This window comes from Teleopsis dalmanni, chromosome 2, assembly GCF_002237135.1.
Source record: "Teleopsis dalmanni isolate 2A chromosome 2, ASM223713v2, whole genome shotgun sequence".
Lineage (NCBI taxonomy): Eukaryota > Metazoa > Arthropoda > Insecta > Diptera > Diopsidae > Teleopsis > Teleopsis dalmanni.
In genome coordinates, this window is record NC_051847.1 from 205,824,728 (window position 1) to 205,846,852 (window position 22,125).

General features: G+C 27.2%; 1 protein-coding gene across 7 annotated transcripts in view; it reads right to left on the reverse strand.

The window, feature by feature from the left end:
- Positions 1 to 22,125, reverse strand: part of LOC119678961 (peroxisome proliferator-activated receptor gamma coactivator 1-alpha-like) — a 67,957-nt gene that overhangs the window by 882 nt on the left and 44,950 nt on the right. For 2 of the 7 annotated variants that reach the window (XM_038091090.1, XM_038091086.1), the window contains exons 1-6: positions 4,180 to 4,231; positions 2,955 to 3,049; positions 2,702 to 2,892; positions 2,515 to 2,614; positions 837 to 2,458; positions 329 to 773 (exon numbers count right to left, since the gene is read on the reverse strand). In XM_038091090.1, the coding sequence (XP_037947018.1) occupies positions 329 to 773; positions 837 to 2,458; positions 2,515 to 2,584 (2,137 nt within the window). In that variant the 5' untranslated portion in view covers positions 2,585 to 2,614; positions 2,702 to 2,892; positions 2,955 to 3,049; positions 4,180 to 4,231. Of the gene's footprint in view, positions 1 to 328; positions 774 to 836; positions 2,459 to 2,514; positions 2,615 to 2,701; positions 2,893 to 2,954; positions 3,050 to 4,179; positions 4,232 to 5,094; positions 5,419 to 5,520; positions 5,590 to 22,125 lie in introns of those variants that run through there. The other 5 variants (XM_038091089.1, XM_038091088.1, XM_038091087.1 and 2 more) reach the window with 4 other exon arrangements.

The following is a 22,125-nucleotide window of genomic DNA, read 5'->3' on the forward strand; positions in this document are numbered from 1 at the left end:
TTAAATTAATTCATTAAATAAATGTGATTTATTTCATTAGACATGTTCATAGCACATGATTGTTGTTAACGAATCAATAGTCTATCCGGACTACAAGGCACGTAATGCTATCTAGTATTTTTTAAATTTGTTCGAATAACTGTGACATTATCTGAGATTGGGTTTGGCGGATATCCACTGTAATGCCAAAATAAAATTATATCCTCCTACATATTTACCCAAAACTATTTACATATAACTATTTATACTATAAATAATACTATTTATTTAGTAGCACATCTACTATGAAACCACACTATTGTTTTTACTCTAATTCCCTGTTACATACCTCTACGTGAACGATCCCTAGTGTTTCTGTTATTGTCCTTATTGTCCGTATTTCCAGTTTTTTGCTTATCTGCTTCATTGCCATATGATTTTTGTGTTTTATAGATTGATTTTTTTGGTTGATTCTGGTTAGTGTTATAATTTTTATTTGAATGTTCATATCCGCCATTATGAAGCCGAGAAGCATATGTTTCACTTTCATTAAAACTAACCATTTTTCTTTTAGAATTATTGTCTGATTTTGGAGTCGGAGTAGAATGTGTATTAGTTTTAGAGGCAGATTTTCCAATATCTTTATTTACTGTACGAGCATCAACAAATTTTTCAGTTTTGCTCATTGATTTACGAGGAGTAAACTGTTTTAAAGGCTTTGGTTTATCATCTGTGGACTGAATTACATCATTTATACTTTTTGAGTCATCGTCCTTAGTATCGACGGTGCCATTCTATTTTAAAGGGAACATTACAAGTTTTTCATAAATCAGTTTATAATATATATGTATACTTACAGGTGGAGTAGTTGTATTCACATTCTTATTGAACTTCTTCCTTTTATTGGTTTTGTTTTTCTTCTCAGGTGTATTGTTTTCCTCAGAGGCAATAATAGCTTTACTTTCTCCCATTACGTTAGTGGATTCAATTAAGTTGTTATTGTTGAAACACTGTTGTTCATCTGAAACAAGTATTGTTGAGTTTAATCCAAAATCGACGTTACTTATATGAAGATTTGTTAACAAGCTCTTCATTTTATAATTCTTTTTCTTTTTTGTCTTTGATGTAGTTGTCTTACTTTCTTCTTGCTCCTTCAATTTTCCCAACTTTTTAGCTTCTACACCCATACGAAACTTTTTATATCTTTTCGACTGTTTATGCGTCCCATTCACTAGTTGATCTTCTATTAAACGCAAAATAGTTTCTCTTGACATTTTTGTTCTTACATAATAATGACTACACCTACCGTATTCATCATCTATATTAGGAGTAATTGGTGGGGGAATGTATGTTTTTTTAATTTTACTACGTACATTAACAGGTGGATATTCCTCTAAGTATCTACTTGATTGATGGAACATACTTTTTGGCCCTGTGTAGCCAGATCCATCGTTTTCGTCGGCATTTTGCATTGGTGGAAAACTTACTAAAGGTACATTCCAAGCTTGACGAACTTGAGGAAAAGTTGTTGGAACATTAATCAATTTTGATTCTACGTTTGTAGTCTTCTGTTTTGTTGCAGTAATAATATTATCAACATTATTATTTTCATTATCAGCGATAGATGGTATTTGAATCGGTTCTGCTTGTTCAATTATTTGAATTTTTTCTTCAACTTTTTCTTGTGTTGCGGCATCATTATTACTTTCTTGAAAATTGTCTTCAGATGTTTCCCTATCAAAGAACCAAATTTGATCGACGTTATCTTTAAGTAATAAAGCTTCTATTTCTGCTAAATCACTTAAAGGACCTTTGTCAACTGGTTCTGTCAACGATATAGTAACATTTGGCACCGCCGATTGTACGTCTACACTTTCACTTTCAGTTATTTCAAAACCACTCGCAAAAGCTATGTTAGAGCAATTTTGATCATCTAATGGAACATCTGACAATGTCGTAGAAACATTGATTACAAATGGCTCCGCAATTTGTGATTTTTGTGTAGTTTCACTTGTTCTGATTTCACATAATTGTACATCTGTATCATATGTTGTATCTATATCCGATTCATTCACCATATACTCATCCTCATAGACAAAAACATCGTTTAGGACAACGAATTTATTAGTAGTTTGTGCAGACAGTACAAACATCTGAGTGAAAGGTCGCTCATCACTATTATTATCAAAACTAATTGTTCCACCTGTTTGAACGAGAATGTCGCGTTCTATTGATTCTTGTGCATCAATATAATTAATACGTATCGTTGAATTTTGTAAATTTAAACCCATAATACATTCATGTATACTTTTTTGTCCCATTGCTTCTGGGAGTTTACCATGCTTATATGTTGATGTTTTCATATAAAATCGATGCATGTTTTTTAGAGATTTACCCATCATGCTATAATAGAACTTAATAAACTCATTACCAACTAATATAGGCCGCGCTGGTGCGGGAGCTGTAACTACATCATTTCCTATATATAAATCAAAAAATGTTAGCGTTCGATTTTGTAATTAAAAATGAAAGTACCTGGTACAGGTAGTGGTAGCGATGGTGAAGGTGATGGTACGAGTGTAGGTGTGGCTGTGGCTTCAGTCATTATAAAAAGTAAAAATTCTTCAAAATTGTCCTTAAAATGTTGATAGATATATTAAAATAATATTTGCCGTTGTTCACTTCACACAATATACTTCACAAATACAAAGGATATACTTACCTGTAATAAATGATATATAAACTATTTACAAAAAAAGTTTTTTCTTGTTAATTTGAACTTGAAAACACTGTTTGCAAACGTAATGATATAATATTAGATATTTGTAGGGACCAAAATTAGACATTTGCACAGGGTGAAGAAGAGTTCAATGATAGTCCAGTACAGCTTCAAATCTTCCCGATATTTTAATTCTGTAAGTAATTAATACATTGCATGTATGAAATAGCTATGTAAGGTAGAATTAATTACTTACTTCCAATTGTTCGATGCTTCTTAGCCTTGATTTTATATAATTTTGTATTTATGGTTAGGATAAATACAAAATACTTGATTAAGCCAATATCTAAACTAAAAAGAATATATAATTTTATAGTATTACTTCATATTAATAATTTTAATTCCATATTTTGTGCACCATACATACTATGCACATACTATACAACAGCAATATATATGTTTGCTATTTAAATAGAAGACAATCATTATATATAAATGCTTAAAAAACTATAAATGTTCTACCCTCTAATTTTTTTCGGAAACATGTATAAGTTTATAAAATTGAACTCTATAAATATATACCGAACTTACTATATACTTATTTTTATTAATATGCAGCATATAATCTTAAAGAATCTTCTTCACAAAAGAACTTAAGTCTACGATCAGAATATATTAAATTAAACCTTAAAGTAACCATATAATTTCAAAGAAACCATATATTCTCTTCACAATAGACTGCGATCAACATTTTTTTTACTACAAGAACCACGCCACTACTCTTTTCTAAAAGCATGTTGAAGAAGTGTTTGAAAATGTTGAGCGGAATATTCCTCATGATGTCGGTATGTCTTTTAAAAAATTGCAATCTTCACAAAATACTTTCCTTTTACGATTATTCCCGGCAAGTATATTTTTTTAAATAATCAAGTATCTAGGGGCTGTTGTTTTTACCGACGCATATAACTGCCAATAGATCGCCACATTACAAATACCTATTTTTCAGAAGTAGGTATTAATATAGGCAATATTTTTTCTTCTATATTGCCCATTATAAAGTTATGAAATTAGCAGATTTTAGGCCAAAAAGCTATAAACTATTAAGAATTTCAATTCCGATTTTATAAATTTCAAGAGATTTTGACATTTATGTTCCATTATCTTAAGCGTTCGATTATACATTTATACCTTCAAGATATATTTATTAAGTCAAAAATCTATTAGAACCATAAAATGAATACGAAATTTTTTTTCATGGACAAACCTTAAGCAGAGGCTACATCAGCAAGTTTTTTGTTAACTAGTTCGAAATTTTTTTAGCTGTGACGAATAGTATCTGTATTATTTTAGATTTTAATAATAAAACTATTGCCCATTTTTATATAGGATTATTATTTTTTACTACTTTAAAAAATTTTGATTATGATTACACAAATTTCACGAAGTTTCTTTTAGATCTGGCGATATCAATAAAAACTTACATTTGATTAGAAATGCTTTCCACGTCGTAAAATAATTCAATTAATTGTCTTTTAATTTTAACCAAAAAAAAAAAAGACCATTTATTTAAATATAATTTATAACACTCAGGTTGCTACCACTTTTTCCAACTAAAGTTTTCAAAAGAATAAAAATATATTTGTTTGATAGAAGCTAAAAAAATGTCAAAACTTTTAACCTCAAAATGTACAAAAATTTAAGATGCAATATTTGCGCGTTCCTTATATCAAGTAATGCCGTATTCTTTCATACAGCGTTTTTTAGAAATCAATCTCAAATTTGTTTCTTGTAAGTCAGAAAGAGACAACAAAAATGATTATAACGGCATATGAATGAACAGTTATTCTCATGTCCCATTTATGCAATTCGTAAGGAGAAAAACGCGTGTGAATCAATAAATTTTGATTAGAACTTTGATTAGAATTAATAATTAACATGAAACGTGGAGAAAATACGTTTTAAAGAATTTCCTTATATATATAATAATATACACACATTTTTACAAAGAACGTGGTGTGAAGAGTATTATTTTGTTTTCGGGTCTTTATTCCATTATAGTCTCACACGTAGCAAATAACGAAAAAGAAAAATGGCGCCACAGATGCTTCTGTTCTCTCTCGCACTCATAGAAAATATGTGGCTTATAAAAATATATGGCTTATAACAGACTAATAGGAAACATTTCAATAAAATTTTTATTATTTTAGATTTATAAACAAATTTTATCAAATGGAAGCGATTGTGTACGTTTTTAAATGAAAATAACCCACAATTCAAATTAATTAAAAAATTTAAGACTATATATAATAAAAATAAACTTTCTTAAACTTATATAAAAAGTTACGCATATGTGACAAAATTTTAGTTTTTATATAAGTACTTATTCCATAACTTACCAACTTTTTTCACCACAATAATTGTCAAGCCAATTAGTTTGTACGATCACTTAACATTCAGAAATGCGTTTTCTTAACATAATCTCCTTGTAATAGCTGTCCATTTCTTCTCACTCATACTATAACCAAACTCAACGAATTCCGAATTAAAACTGTAGCTAAATCCCACAACACAATTATTATAGCTTTTTTTGTGCAATATTCGTTTAATTATTCACAATAGTTCAGACAAATTATTGAAATTCACAATGAATAATATCAAATGTTTGCTTTTGTATACACCAGTCATATTAGAAAAGCTTGAGTTCATAATCCACTTAATTACTATAGATACAATAGTTTTTTGAGAGTTATTTAATACATGGCAAAATATTTAATACAAATAAATTAAATTAATTTAATTAAACTTGATTTAAAATAGGTTACCCCTACTTGTTAACGGCAGAATTAGTCGCTAGCTTAGTTTTCAATGAAGTTTATTACTAATATTCATTTCGCATGAAAAATTTATATCAAATTTCTTATAAAATTAATTTCAATAAAATTTTGACATTGTAGAAAATTATTATTATATAGATTGAAAATAAAATAAGTCAGCTGATTGCTTATGGCACAACTAATTCAACTTTAGGGTTTACTTACTAATTAGGTGATGTAACAAAAACTCAAGAAAACACTTGAAACAAAAATTTTTTGGTAATTTAATGGTTTGTCATATGTAATAATACTATTTGCTTTATAAATGATGTTAAAGTTGAGCCATCCTTATTTACCGACGAGGACACAGTTATACTATGATTCAAAGGTAGACAATGAATAAAACAATGTTTACTACTTCTATGAATTTAGTCGTGTCAAAAATTGATGTCTACCATTCATGCCGGTGAGAGTTTTTTAATTTTAAACATCAAAGTTAAGATTGTAATAGGTGCAAATACAACTTGCTAAATAACAGTTGTATACTTTAAATTTAACTACTAATTCAATTTTCAATTTTGGCATATTTTTATAATGTTATATATTTTTTATGTTATATATTTTTTTATATATTTTATATCTGGCTATAGGTCACTTTTTGTTAAAATTAAACATTTGTTTAAAATTTTTTAATATATTCTATATTTCGACTCTCCTTCAGAGTCATTAGCAGGATCAGGATCTAACATAAATTAATATTAATAAATTCTATATATAAATGTCATGCACTAATAACTTTTTAACTCTTCATGTATCCTCCATACTTCGCTGTCATTCCTTGTTGTACTTAATCCTCGATCATAATTCGTAAATTTCCTTACACTTAGTGCGTTATATAATTCTTTTAATATGAATTTAGAACTTCTAACTCTGAAATGGCTATTAGAGGGTGGTTCTCTTTACTCTTAATACGTTTCCAGACAGAAACTATAACACAGGCTGTGTTTTGCTCGGTGATTTATTAGTGCAAGTTAGTGACAAGATTTAAAAAAAAAAATTCAGCTATTCTTCATACACATAATATCATACAAGCTCCACTTGTATAAATTTATAAGGACACACAAGTTAGAACAAAATTAATAATAATTTAAACTATAAAACTAAATTAAATTTAGTATGTTTCTTATGATGATGTTTATATTAAAATATATATCCATTTCCATATCATGTAGCAAATATATATTAAAAATACATTGTCATTGTAACAATAAGTTCTAAAAAATATTGTGCCTTGATAACATAATTACACAAAAAAAACTTCTTTGAACACTTTTATGCGGATTTGGTACGAAAAATTGCACTCGTTTGATACTCATAGTGCTAATTGCCATTATTGTCATCTTATCCACTCAAGGCACTTATCATAACATATGTTGTTCGGATTTTAGTACTTCCATTTCTTACTTTTAGTACTTCCATTTTGTACTTTTAGTTCGTGTATGTTCGAACGCAAATGTTGAAAGTTTTTTTTTTGAACCAAAAATTATGCGACATTAAACTGCAGATACGGAAGAGGTGATGTCGGGAACTGTTGATTAATTAATGAATAATTATTCAATTTTTATTTAAAGATCGTAGTTTGTGTTATTTTACACTTATTCTTTGTGGTTAATAATTTGTAATAATTAATATTTTAATTAAATTTATAACAATATACATATGAATGGCTTTATGATTATGCGCAGCTGCCTTTCTTTACAACTATACACTATATTTGTTAAAAGATATTAATACTATGGAAAGGACACGAAAACAAGTACTCAATACACTTTCTTGATAAATAATACTTAAATTATGTTTTTTTTCAGCATTTTGTTGTGAAAAAGTTATTAATAGGTTTCCTAACTATAATATTAGCAAGTAGCAGAGTTCAAACAGATGGTAGTGCCGTTAGATACTAAACTCTAATTCAATATATGTATAATAAGGTAAGAAATTATTTAATAAATTTAATTAATAAATTTAATTAATACATGTAATAATTACTGTATCTTACAAGTATTAAAGATAAAGTTGTGTGGTTAAATGATTCATGTTAAATTTTCTCAATTTGCTGGTATTAGTTTGGGTAGTTAAAAAACTAATAATTAGAGATATGTATATAAATAATATAAGTAAATATAAATAAAAAAATTAAATATATAAGAAAACAACAGGATTGCAAGACTTCAAATAAATATAGAACATAGAAAAATGTGTTTGGAAAATCAAGTCAACTATTTTTTTATGAATAAGTACAATAACAGTTGATTTAAATTGACATGTGCTAATATTTTTTCAATAATCCATATTTTTATTTTAAGATTTTTATATTAATATATTCTATCCAACAGTTATGAAAATTTTATTTAATTAAAAATTAAATAAATGCAACATTTAAGTTCTCGAAATACTTTTTATAAGTATTCTTTGATATGACAATAAGTTTTTTCTCGGAATTCACTTTTCGTTATAGATTCAATCAACCCATTTTTCATAAGACTTAAACGTCTTTCCGAAGGGTTAGGAATACAAAATAATAAGAAAACCAAACAAAAAAGATTTATTTTCATATATGTCTTATACAATACAATGGTTTAGTGTTGGTATTCATTATATTTTTGGTCTTAAATTAGGTCAGAACTATTATAAAGTAAAATTCGTCTAAAATCTATAAATTGTTTTCTGGTATATTTAGCGATTTCTGGTTACTTTCCTTTCATAAATGGTTTGATGTCTTCATAATATAATTAAATCGTTGCTAATTTTTTAAATTTTAAATATTCAAATACACAGAGTTTTATTTTGATCAAATCTTTATTTGGTATGTTCAAAAACTGAGCTTACTATATTGAATTCAAGTCATTTTTTAATAAACATACATATATATATATTTATGTCATTAATTCTTAAACAATTATGTTAGAATTAGTCTGATAGTCATGGTTCGTAGAATTTAGTGGCAGTAGAGCTTTGTTCTACTACCAAGTAGGGTATGATCGCTGTTTAGTTACTATACCTTCGAAGATGGATTTGGATTCTTAGTTTTAAAATCAATTTTGATCATAGAAGATAGAATAGTCGACGACTTAGATTTCAGCACATGAAAAAACATTTCTGTAATAAAAAAAAATTTTTAAATGTAAACAACAAATAATTAATTAATTATTAAGAAGTTTTATATTTGGAATAGGTGCCGGTCTCATTAATTCGTACACTTCAAAGGTGGAATGTGTTAATCAATCAGGTCAGATCAGGTCATTTGGATATTCAGTGTTTGTGTACTGATAGCAGTGAAAAGTCTTTAAAGTTAATAAAAGTACAATTTTTTATATTGTAATTGATTCACTATAATTAAATTCAGTACTTCCAGTCAGCATTATATCAATGTTCCGAATGTTATAATACATATATAGTATATTGTTATTGCTATATATAGATATAGGTATTAATATTAATTTTTACAAATAAACTAACATTCAATATATAAATTACTAAAAAAAATTAAAGTTTAAATCAAAAAACTTTAAATTAAAAATCGAAATAGATTTTTGACTTATGTTAGTGCAATGCACTTTATTTGGCTATTTTCTGCGTTTTCCACTCGAAGCTGATTTTGTTAACATCCCGAGTTGTTATATGTAACTGAGTATCTCCAGAATCCCTTGACTTCAGTGCATAACGGAACAATGCATAACGACGTCAACGTACAAAATGTTTGACTTTGGCAACTTAGCAACAACACGAAAACTTGGTAGCTGCAAAATAAGAACTGAAAGATACAAAAATGATCACAGATACTTTTTGACATTGGTTTGTAAACTTGTGTTTACCTACATCCTGAACGAGTTAAGAATGATGTTATGGATATGACGCAACCACACTGCATCAGTTAACAAGCTTAACATACAACTGTTATGTAGGGATGTATGGTAGGGTGTAATTATGTAAGTGTGATATTTTGAAATGTTTTGCTTGTCGTACACGCAATGTGTGACTAACATTTTTTTTAATGAAGTCAGATACAGTTGCGAGTTTTTCTTTAAGATTAAAGTGTTTAAGATTTTATTTTAGATTTAACAATTTTCTTTTATAAAATAATATTGTTTCAACAATGCATTTAATGCTAAGTTGAATGATTTCATTATCTACAAATAATAATCACTCATATTTGCTACCTGTGACTTTATCTTAATTATTATTTATGAGTAAGCAAAATATGCTTACATCAAATGTATCTGCAATTAATCATTATGGTGGTCCTTTACAAATTAAGCAACTGTCACCCGTCTAGACTAATTGCAATAATTTTCACATCAATTGTGTAAATATCTAATATCGAATGCCGTTTGCAACAATCTGTGCGTGATTAGTTGATTGTGTCTTGAACAATAACAAAATATAAATATGTATATATGATGTATGGATTAAATTAATAATTAAATATCTTAAAGCAAGAGATAATTCAAAGCTCTTTATTAAAATTACTTATTTAATAATGTGAAGCAATTCTAATATTGAAAACTTATTATTTTAATTGGTGTGATTGACATCATGACAACATAAGTATTATTAATAAGATTTGTTCTTTTTCGAACATCATTTTTATTAGGATTATAACAATCAGACTTGGGCATAAACCGTCTCATAGGGTAACGCTTGCTGTATCCATCCATTGTTTTATCGTCTTGCTAGTGGTGTATTTTGACTTCTTGTATCCCAGACCTGCAATTTCAATATATTGTTCTCTTTGAGTCTGTGTATATGTCCTGTCTTTGCTAGCGGACTTCCTCGACTTCTTGTTGTCCATAGTTTCGCTTTTAATACTTTGTAAAGTGTATTATCTTTATTGTGTTTGTGTATATGACGTTGCAATTTAAATCAAGAGATTTAATCCTGTTCTCCAGGATTACACTTGAAATAGTTTGTATTGTTTTCATTGACTCTAATTATATATCCTGTCTATGCTAGCGGTCTTCCTAGACTTCTTGTAAACATGGTTGCGTTTTTAATATTTTGTGAAAAGTATTGTCCTCATTGACTATGTATATGTCCTGTCTATGCTAGCGGTCTTCCTTGACTTCTGGTTATCCAAGTTTGCGCTTTGAATATTTTGTGATGTATATTATCTTTTATTTCTGTATATGCCCTGTTTATACAGACGGTCTTCGTTGGTTTCTTTTTCTCTATGGTCGCAATTTTAATATTTTTTGAAATGTATTGTTCCCACTGAGTCTATGTTTATGTTCTCACCATTTTACTCATGAAATTTGAATATTTATTACGACATTCACATCACTGTAAAATTACTCCAACATGAGTGGTTTTTGGAAAAAATCTAAGATTAATTATCCGTACATGTTTTTTGTACTGCATTTTGGTACACGCATCAGAAAAATCCATAAGGGCCTTGACACTATTGTAAATGTTTGGAGTCCCGTTATATTTGCTTTAAGGTCTAAAGCCTTTAAATAAGAAGGAAAAAGTGAAGTACTCCCCATTTTGCACCGTTAGCGTTGTAGTGATCATTTTCTTACTATTACTACCTGACTTTATCCCAAAGAGATATTTTACCTTGAGATATTCCCAATTTAATTTCATTATATTGTATATCAATATATTTCATCCCTTTATTCCTAGATGGAACATAGAGTCGTAACAAATAGTTGCCATTGAACTCTGTCTAATGCAAGACATTTTTTTTGACTCCAACTTTTTCCAGCGGGTCTTAATTCGGTTTCAGTTTGTCTTTTCCAAGTATTGCGCGGGAACTCCGGTCTTCTACTGTCTTGAGGGTGGGAATCTAAGACATTGAATATACGTAATACTTTTTATTATTTTAAATTTTTTAATTGCATTTTTTAAATTGCATATTTAACTTTTATTTACAGATAAATCTTTTATAAAGAAAATGTTATCAACTGTAAGCGACTAAAAACATTTAAATTGAATTTATAAAACCTTTTGGGTGCTTTGTGGTACTATACACTGTACTGCAATCATTAAAATAACGTTCACTAAATTGGAAATATACGAATATTTATGCAAATTTGTGTTACCGAAAATTTTTAGATTTTGGTTCCTCCGAACTTCACCCACTTCAGTTCCAGTGTTTTGGTGTAGGATTGCAGTTTTGTTTCATTTGAAGTTGTAGGAAAAAGAAATACTGCGCTGTTCGGAATTTGGTTACCTGTGGTGAGAGGCATACATATTTATGCTTCCCCAGAGAGTGTCAACATGAAATTGGTAGACAACACACAATTTCAACAGTTTTATGTTTGTTTCCATGTTATGTATGAAGGTGTTCGGATTCATGCAGCTAAAAGTGCTATCAGCTGAATGCAATATTTGCTTTCATTGCAACTTATGCACCAACTCGACTATCATTGAGTTTCATATGTCGACCTAGGTTTATTCTATTGGTGACATTGTTGGTGAGTGCAATATCAATTGTCATTATTGTACTGCGTATTAAGTCTATTTAAATGAATATTTGTAATTTGGATATACATAGATATGAACTAAAATTTATGTTCCAATTTTTGTTAGTAACCTTTTTCTATTAAAATCCTTTGGGAGTTACTAATGTTACAGTTCGATAGAATAATTTTTATGTGTTCATTTTTATTGATGTCGAATTGCAATGTGAATGGTATCATTATGAGAAAACATTTAAAAAAAAATGATTTAAGGTGAATTACTTTCTGCAAATATTAAGGTAGAAGCATTTGGTAATCTGTAAAGCCAAATTGTATTTTTAATTAATTAATTTTTAGGCAGAAAGTTATGCGTTAACTATAGGATTCAGAGAAAAGTTATCCCAAATGATAGACAGACAGTTATCAGGGCATTTAACTGTTATCAAGTACCATCAAAAGTTGTGATAAAGTGTCTTAATAAGCTCTATATACTTGACCAAACTCTTGATTTATGTTACAAGCTTTAGGACTTGTTGGAATTTTTGGTAATAAAATGGTAGACAAACTTGTCTAGTTAAGAGCAGCCTTGTTATATGTAGTGTCATACCATTTTTAGCTAAGAAAGAACAAATACATTTTCATCCATTCAGAATGGATGATATGTAGGATAAACTTGCCGGGTAAAGAGCAACTTAGTTGTTTGTATGTCCAGTACCATTCTATGATTTAGAAGGCAGATATATATATATTTTCATTAATTTAAAAAGAAGATGAGATATAGAGAAGGTTGTACGGAAATAATTTACCAGGGCTGTTGAACTTGTCTGGCACCGTTGATGATGATGCACTGGTTATGATACTTAGATTATGATATTAAGATAATTATATTAAAATAATGATACTTAAATGATAACGTTTAGATGATGACGTTTAAGTGATGATGATAATAATAATGTTAATAATGAGCAAAAATAAATCTTAGGAGAACATTTTATATCATATGATATACTTGGAAAAGTATATCATATCAAGTATATCATATATCATATCATCAACGTTTAGATGATGACGTTTAAGTGATGATAATAATAATAATGTTAATGATGAGCAAAAAAAAAATTTTAAGAGAGCATTTTATATCATATGATATACTTAGAAAAGTAGGTTCAATACCATATATTGTCAACGTAATTAAAATACTCTCGATTTATAAAGCAGGTTTAATATATCTTTAGATCGCATTGATGATGTTTAGATGACATTTAGATGAGGATGTCTAGATAATGTTGTTTGCATGATAATCTTTAGTTGATGATGTTTAGATTATGACGTTGCATAATGATGTTTAGATGATAATGTTTACATGATGTTAATGATGAGCGAAAAAAAACTTAGGAAAACATTTTATATCATATGATCTACTCAGAAAAGTAAGTTTGACACCACAATTTATTGAAGTAATTAAAATACTCTGAATCTATAAAGGAGGGTCAATAGATCTTTAGATCGCAGTGCGAGTTGCCTAAAGTTAATGATAATAATTTTATATTTTTATATCCACTACACAAAAACGTGTAAAAAGGGTTTATGTGTTAGGTTTGTCAAGATTTGAGTACCGCATTAAGGGGTTACGAGATGTTGCGAGCTTCGGCAAAGCTAAAGCTAATATTTATTTCAGTTTTAACTTCAGTTTAGCTCTTAAAAAACTTTGTGCTTTTGTCTATTTTCTATGTCTGGCTTAGTTGATGTAGTAAATAATATTGAAAGATTTTTTAATATAGTTTATTGTTAAATTATTTACTAACACGAATTTTAAATTAATTTCATTACTCAAAAAAGCTTGAAATCATTAAATCATTTATTCATTTTTTACGAGTTTTTATACTAAAAACTTTTAATAGTTCATTTACATATGGCTTAAATATTATTTTAAAGTTTTTGGGAATGTTGCATTAAAGTATTAAAATTAGTTCAAATATTTACTTAAAAATTTAATAGTTTTACCAAAATTTTACTAAGTATAGAGTATACAAATGTGGAATGTTTTTATATTCAAAATTCTAGAACAAACTTTTGTATTAAAATAAAATCTATTAAAAAATTAAAAATGACTATATTTGCTACAATGATTTTGGGAATTTGTAAACCTAATGGAAAATGTCAATATGTGCATATTTAATTTAATGGCTTTATATATGTATATATATAAAATTAAATTGTTTTAAATTAAAATTATTAATAAATTCAAATATAAAATTTTCAAGCAATTATGTGTTGGAAGAGGAATATATTATTTAATAATTTGTATATGCAAAATAGCTTTATAAAACTTTAGAAACAAACTTTGGTTTTAACATTAAATATTAAAATATTTTAATTACTACTATTTTATAGTTTCAAATGAAATTATATGAAGTTCTTATTTTAATTTATATAAGTTGAAATCATGTAGGAATACAATATATATGTATCTTTGTACTTACATCAGTGATTCGTAGTAGTAATGTCATTTTAATATTTTACACATTTTATTTTATGAAAAGTATTTCTTCATTTAAAAATATGAAAATAAAATATTTCAAATTTCCAAACTAAAAGGTTTTATTTAGTTATTTATGGTTTTTCCGATGTGCAAACATTTATAAAGTTATACTTCCACATTGCACAGCTAAAGGTGCTTCCATGTCCTTGCGAATTCGCTGCATAAAGTCAAATTCAAACAGTATTTCTCCTATGGCTCAACTGCAGGTTTTCTAAGTTTCGGAACTTATAAGAAACTTTTATGCGCAAAAATAAGAAATAAAAAACAATAAAGTATAAACAAAAATTTTAATATTTTTTTAAAGTCCAATTTTCATGCCATTTGATATATTTATATTTACTATTTTGCTTAAAGAATTTTTTTATAGAATTTTTATAAATATTTTAATTTACTTTTATCATAGTTTTTGTTTTATCAAAAATGGTAAAATGTTTTTCTGCCAATGAATAAAATTTAATATTTTGTTAGTTTTATTTTCATGAAATTGTTAAATAAAAAACAATATATATTAAAAAAGTTTAATTGAAACCAAGTACGGCCACAAAATGCTGTGTTTTCATTAAGAGATAAAATAACAAAACCGCAGTTAGTTTTGTTGTGGAAATAGCCAAACCACTAATTAAAGCTTTTTACATAAATAAAAATAATTAAATTAAATCACAAAACAAACAAACAAACAGAATCTGAACATTGAGGGATTTTCAACAGGTATCCTTATATCAACATTTACTTTTCATTAATTTTTATTACACACTCTGGATATACAGCTTTCATGTAAGTTTAGCATAATAAATAAATTAAAATTAGTTATTATCACTATAGTTAAGATTAAAAACAATAAAGATATTGCAAAAGTTAAGTTTGACAAACCTAAGCTTATTGTTCTCATTAAAAACTCTTTATTCTGTATTAATTACTGCAATGCATTACTCCTGTCTATGTTATCGTCGCCATATTCAAGAGTTGTTCCCCATACTTTATCTTTTGTCATTCAATATGCTACCCGTTTTGTTAGACATCTATTCGCTCTTCTTTTTTACAGTTTTCTTCTTTAATTTTGGTGGTTATCTTGCTGATACCAATCCAATGTACTGATTCTCTGTCTACGTTATCGTTGCCATTTTCTCAAGTTGTTTATCATTCTCCAACTGTTTAGCACCGGATATGCCACTAGCATTGTAAGTCATATGTTTACAATTCTTCTTCATAGCCCGCTTCTTTTATTTGGGTGATTATCTGGCTGACAACCACCAAAATCTTTAAATGCACTACTTCTGTATACGTTATCGTCGCCATCTTCATGAGTTGTTTATCATTCTCTGCCTATTTGTCATCTAATATGACATCAGAATTATATGTGCATTCTACTTCTCCACAGTTCTCTTTTTTACTGTTGATAGTTATTTGAATGCCAAAGTACTAAATCGCTTGCAGTTTTCTCAAAACGTCTCAACTTTTCGTTATATGTTATAATTTATTCTTCCTAATCACCATTTACATGAAACATCATCATTCCAATCTGATTGTTGTTCACAATTAATATATGACAACGGTTGTGATATGTTAGCTTGATTGGGAGCAACGAAAGGTTTGATTGACCAAAGGCGTTTTGGAACACAATTCATTTAATTTAATTTCCACTACATAGTTCATTGCTCATACTATCTTTGTAACTACTGTCAGTATTTAAGTCCATTTAACAGTGATGGAATGGTGTTTTTAAAAGACGTTAGCAATCAAGTTGAATTGTTTTATTTTTGCCGGTTTGTTGACTAAACCGAAAGAGTTAGTTTGGTATTTTTTACGGACTTCGGCGTAATCTCATGTCTGTAAAGGTATTTAATAAGTACGATTCGCGATTCGCTTGTGAACGTCCTGAAGTAGTTTTGGAGATTTCAGATCAGACATTCTGCGGAGGAAGAATCTCACAAAGTTCGTCTAAAATTTTCGACTAATGATGTAAGTATCGTCTTGGTAAAGTTAATAATTAATAAAAATCAAAAGTGGTGATGAAGTTATGGCTTTATCAGAAGATAAGTTGTAGCTGTTATTCTTTTAAAGACTGAGCAGATGCTAAATGGTATACTAAAACCCTTTTACTATAAATTTTAAATATAGGTATGTTAGAAAATTAGGAAGAGAGTAATTGTGTCGAAACTTTCTGCATCGCGATAGCGAACTAGCTTACATTGCTGAAAAAACGAACACCTCTATTGCGCTCTTAGGAATTAAAAAAATCGTCTAGCATTATATTTAGCTGGACCTAGCGGCAAGTTAGAATTTAAAAAATTCCATTTTTTAAAATGTGTAGAAATTATGTTAAAAAAATTAAAATGGGTAAGGATAAAAGTCATTTAATTATATTCTTTTTTATATTATAATTTAAAATAAATTAATGTATAAGAATGTGTATCTTAAATTCATTCTGGATTTATAAATTTCGTATCCACATTGCTTTTTTTATTTTACCATTTATATATGATATTAAAATGTTATGTAGAATGGTATTGTTTTAAACATATAGCATTACCCACTCTATTCATTCTTATAAGAATATTAAAATTTAATTTAATGGAAATAATTCAATTATATATTATCAATGTAAATATTAAAAATTATAGTTAAATACTAAACACCAAGGAAAACATTTAAAAGCCTACTTTCTTTACCACAAATGAATTTATGCCAAGACTATTTATTTGCTTAAATGAAATTTAGATATTTATAAATTCATTATTTGAATAAATATAAATATATATGAATTCCTTCAAGTATTAAAAATTTTTGTTTTAATTTATTTATCATTAAATTTATATCGGTGCTTTTATTTGCATTGAATAAATGTTTACATAAATAATAAGATTTTTACTTGTAGATATTCGGTGCACATATGTTTCATATTTTTCCCATCTCAATGATGATAAGTAAATATATCAGATAAATTTTATTGTTGTACACATACAAGTTTGTAAATAATGTGATATAAACATATTTTGCAAAACTTTTTAAGAAGATTCTTTGCATAACTTTTAGTATATTTTCAACAATAAAGGAAAAAACAAATTTCACTGAAAATTATACACATAATTTTAATGTGATTTATAAAGAAACCACGGAAAGTTTAGTTAACATAAAGTGCCGGAAAATGCGTTTTTAACCAAAATTTATAAAGAAAAAGAAAAATAAATTGTATTTTTAACATTTTTGTCTAAAAATGGTTTTAAAATAAGTTTAAAATATTTTTTAATGGTGAGAAAATGGGACAGTTCAGGCTTTTTCTAAGTTTTAGAGAAAACATAAAAGTAATCATTATTTTAAAATAAAAAATTTATATCGAAATGAAACTAGAATGTAGTAAATTTATATTCGGAGAATATTTAATTTAATATTATTTTTATATACTTTTAAATTCACAATACATTCATTATCAAAAGTGTATCTATCATTAATCTTCAGGCTAACATAATTACTGCTTACATTTTTCAAAAGTTCTTTATATCTCTCTAGGTATAGAGCGTTGGGATTGTTTTCTAATGCTAAAATCAAACTTTTTAAATAACTGTTTGGTATGTAAACCAAACATAGTCAATTAATATATATTAATATTTTGAGTTAAATAATATATCAGTATTTGTTAAGTACATAATGAAAATATATTCCTTACTTGAAACATTTTTCCATTCCAATTCTATCTCATTTCTGAACTTTAATTTATAAACGTAGATTTATTGTTTTACATATCAGAAAGCGTTTTTATTTCATTCATTCGCTCATGTGTTGTATTGAACCCATTTGACTAATTTAGTTTCCATCCTATTTCATCCTATCCTATCCTCACGCGGTATGCCTGGGACGCACAGTTTTAAATTGTCTCTTTGTTTACTGTCTTGTAATATATGGAATGGATTTTTCTAGGTTTTTGGTAACGTCCTTAATTCTGTCTTTATATGCTAAAATTGTTTGTCCACATGATTCTCTGGTCTTATTATAACGTGACTGTAGTAAAAGAAACGGGATTTGGAATTCTGCGCCGTATTACTTATGGCTTTACAATCGTATTTAAATCGCCGCGTATACATGAACTCTGATATGGCACAAACGATCATCACCAAAACTTTGGTTTATCTATTGTATATCATCAATAGATGGTTGATCGTTTATGGTTTATCGGTAAAATCAAGTTGGAATCAAAACTTATAGCTTTACAATCGTACTTAAAAAGTAGCGTATACATGAACTTTGATATGGCACAAACAATCATCACCAAAATGGATGGATAGATAGATCATAGATCAATAGATTGTTGATGGTTCATGGTTTATCGGTAAAATTAAATTGCAATTAAAACATAATAATTCTTTATTCAGTGCTTATACAGTCAAACTTCCACAACTCGAACTTTTATAACTTGAATTTTCCATAATTCGAATTGAATAGAGTGCAACAGGGTTCAAAGAGTAAATTACATACAATTAAAAAAAATTCTTTAAATCGAAGTCTCTATAAATCGAACATTGCAAATAGCAAACTGGTATTTCGAGTTATGGAGCCTTGCTATCATTTCAGAACATCATAACAGCGTTTTTATTTCTCTAAATTTTATAATATTTTGACAGCACATCAATGAAGAATCTATCTTAATTAATCTATTCTCACTAAAAATAAATACTTTGAAAAAGTTTTGTTTACTTAAGGCTCTATCCTATTTATTATAGTGTTTAACTTGTTTAAGTTTAGTTTTTTATACTATATTTTACAAATTTTGGACCAATTTTATAGAGAATAGTAATAATATTCAATATGAATCAATAGGTTAGTAGCTCCAAATAGAGCTTAGTAAATTCCAACGGAGCGATCTTAGTACATCTCTTGTGTTACAACCTGTATATAACCGAACAGAACTCACTTAGCACTTCGAGTTAAGATTAAAATGATTCTTAAAATCAAATACAGATGAGAATCAGTTATATATAAATATAATAATTTTTTTTAAATTTAATTAAATAATTCTCTTCTAAATGTTTTATATAAAACTACTTACTGTTAATAATATAATTTAAAAAAATATTTGAAAAGATGCTTATGGGTCATTTTTTTACAAATCGGACGGATTTTGGTAAAAAATGACCTCATGATCTCCGATTTGGCTGAAATTTTTTTTATGAGCTCCTTTCATAAAATAAGAAGACCCGTATCTCGGGAAAAAATTTTGTGATTTTTTTCCTGTATAAATACATTAGTTGAGATTATGAAAAACAAGACAGTTTAATTTAACAATGAACTAAGGTTAATAAAACATTTCCCAAATTCATTAAAAAAAAACAAAATCTTTTAAAAATATTTTCTCTTATATATCGAAGGATAAACTTTGCCTGCTTGAAACTGAAAGTTTAATTAAATATCATTCAACTTGGCTCTAATATGGGAAATTCAAAGAGGAGCAAAAATAATGTTCACTTGAATAAAGTGAAAGTTTTTTGGGTCAAAGATAAATTTAAGGCTCTAATATTGCATAAAATGAAATTGTAGGAGGATAATTAAATTCATATATATATATATATATATATATATTTATATAAAAAAGTCGAGTGCTAAGAAGATTTCTACTATCTTCTTATTACATTAAACTTGTGAGTTTGCGATTATTTTGAGGAAATTGTGTGCTTAAATGTGAAAAACACATGTTCCACAAAATATATTATTTTATAAGGTTTATTTTTCATAAATTATGCAATTTTAATAGTTAAAACGAGAAAATTGTAAAAATTTTTATTCCCACTTGAAAATTGAACAAGTATAATTATATTTCATTGATGTTAAATAATTTTGCAATTTTTAACGCATTGTAAATAAATTTATTGGAGCACAAATATGTAAATATAGTTGAATTTTAAATGAATTTGTAAATTAATATATGCTCGCTGTTATGCCAGTTGCTCTGCATTATCGACGAAGGATATACATTACATTACATCCTCGCGCAGAAGTAAACAAAATATTTACAGTATTGCTAATTTTATGCGTGGAAATTAACTATTCAATGCATTTCAATCTGCATATAGTGCATTGTTGAATAGGTAGATGCAGTGGCTCAGAGTCAGTTCAAAAAAAAATGTTTAATTACTAATTCAAAAACAATGTAAAATAGTATTAGATATACAAAGTCGAAAACATTTTTTAATTTTAAAATAAAATTTTTTAAAACAAATTAAACTTTCTGAAATGAAAGAGTTTATAATTAAATTTTTTTGAATGAAAGTTAACTGGTATCTCAAAAAGGGTAATTTTTGGGAGACTTGAAAACTCTAGATACATTATGTATCCAAAAACAGAGAGAAATAATAACATAATTAAAAAGTAACCACAGATGTGTTACAGTGATGGATCCAAAAGAGAAAATGGTAATGCAAAAGCTCTGATTATAGAACCAATATTTCTATTATTCTAGTAAAAGTTTGCGCTTCAGAGCTATGCATCAAAAAATGTCTACATAAGATTATTTCATCAACTCATGTTTATATCTTAGACGTGAGTATAAGACAGTCCACAAGATCTTAAATCTTTAATGGCATTTTCATTTCACTTAAAATATATTTGTATATGCTTCGAACTTTTCTCAAACATTAAAAATAATTTTAGGTCTTTAAACTGGTTACCAGGACATGAAAAAAACGAAAGTTATTAAAGGAAAATCACTTTATAGTATCCAGTGACTCCACATAAGTTTCTAAAACAATTTAATTCGTGAATGAGAGGAATATAGCCTAAATTCTCGTTAAAATATATTTATCTTAAACGAATGGAAGTAAAAATTACAGCATAAATGTTATAGGTTATTATGAACTCAAAAATATACAAAAAAAAATGGCAAGTTTCACTAGACGATAATTTTAGTAGACTATATTATGGGGATCGGATTACAGTGAGGATGATACCTGCAGACTCAGATAACAGTAGAAGACATACTAAGCACATGTTCTCCTGGAGTTATAGAATTATATGTACAATTAAATAGCGAATGGCATTTCAAATCCCAAAAATATGGTTAAAATTAATTAAATTTTGAAGTTACACCCAAAGTTTCCTTTCGGCCGTAGTGAACATATAGTCTAAATTATAAAAATAAAAAAATTGATATTAATTATTTATAAATATTTTTATGAATTTCTCAAATCTTCTACAGATAATTTATCTAAGCCGCTGTGTATTTGCTGGTATGTAACGATTATGTGTTCATTTTTAAAGAAGATAGAATTTACTAGATATTTACTAAAGATTTGTATACACAATATATTTGTACAATATGCGTATATACAGATAAATACAGATATTACTGCAAACTAAGGAAAACCATTATTTGCTTTAAATTATCAAAGCTGCACATAAATGCATTCACAAAATTGCAATGAATACAATAACGTTGTTGTTTACTAAAAGCAAGATAAAAGCACATTTATTATCAAAAATTAATTACAATAACATTGAATCTGATATGAAAATTTAATTATAATTATTAGTAAATTATATCAGAGATTAAACTGAAAATCTTTATTTATATTTTTATGTATTTTAATTAAGTGTAAATGCAATTAAATTTTTATTTACATTTTAAAT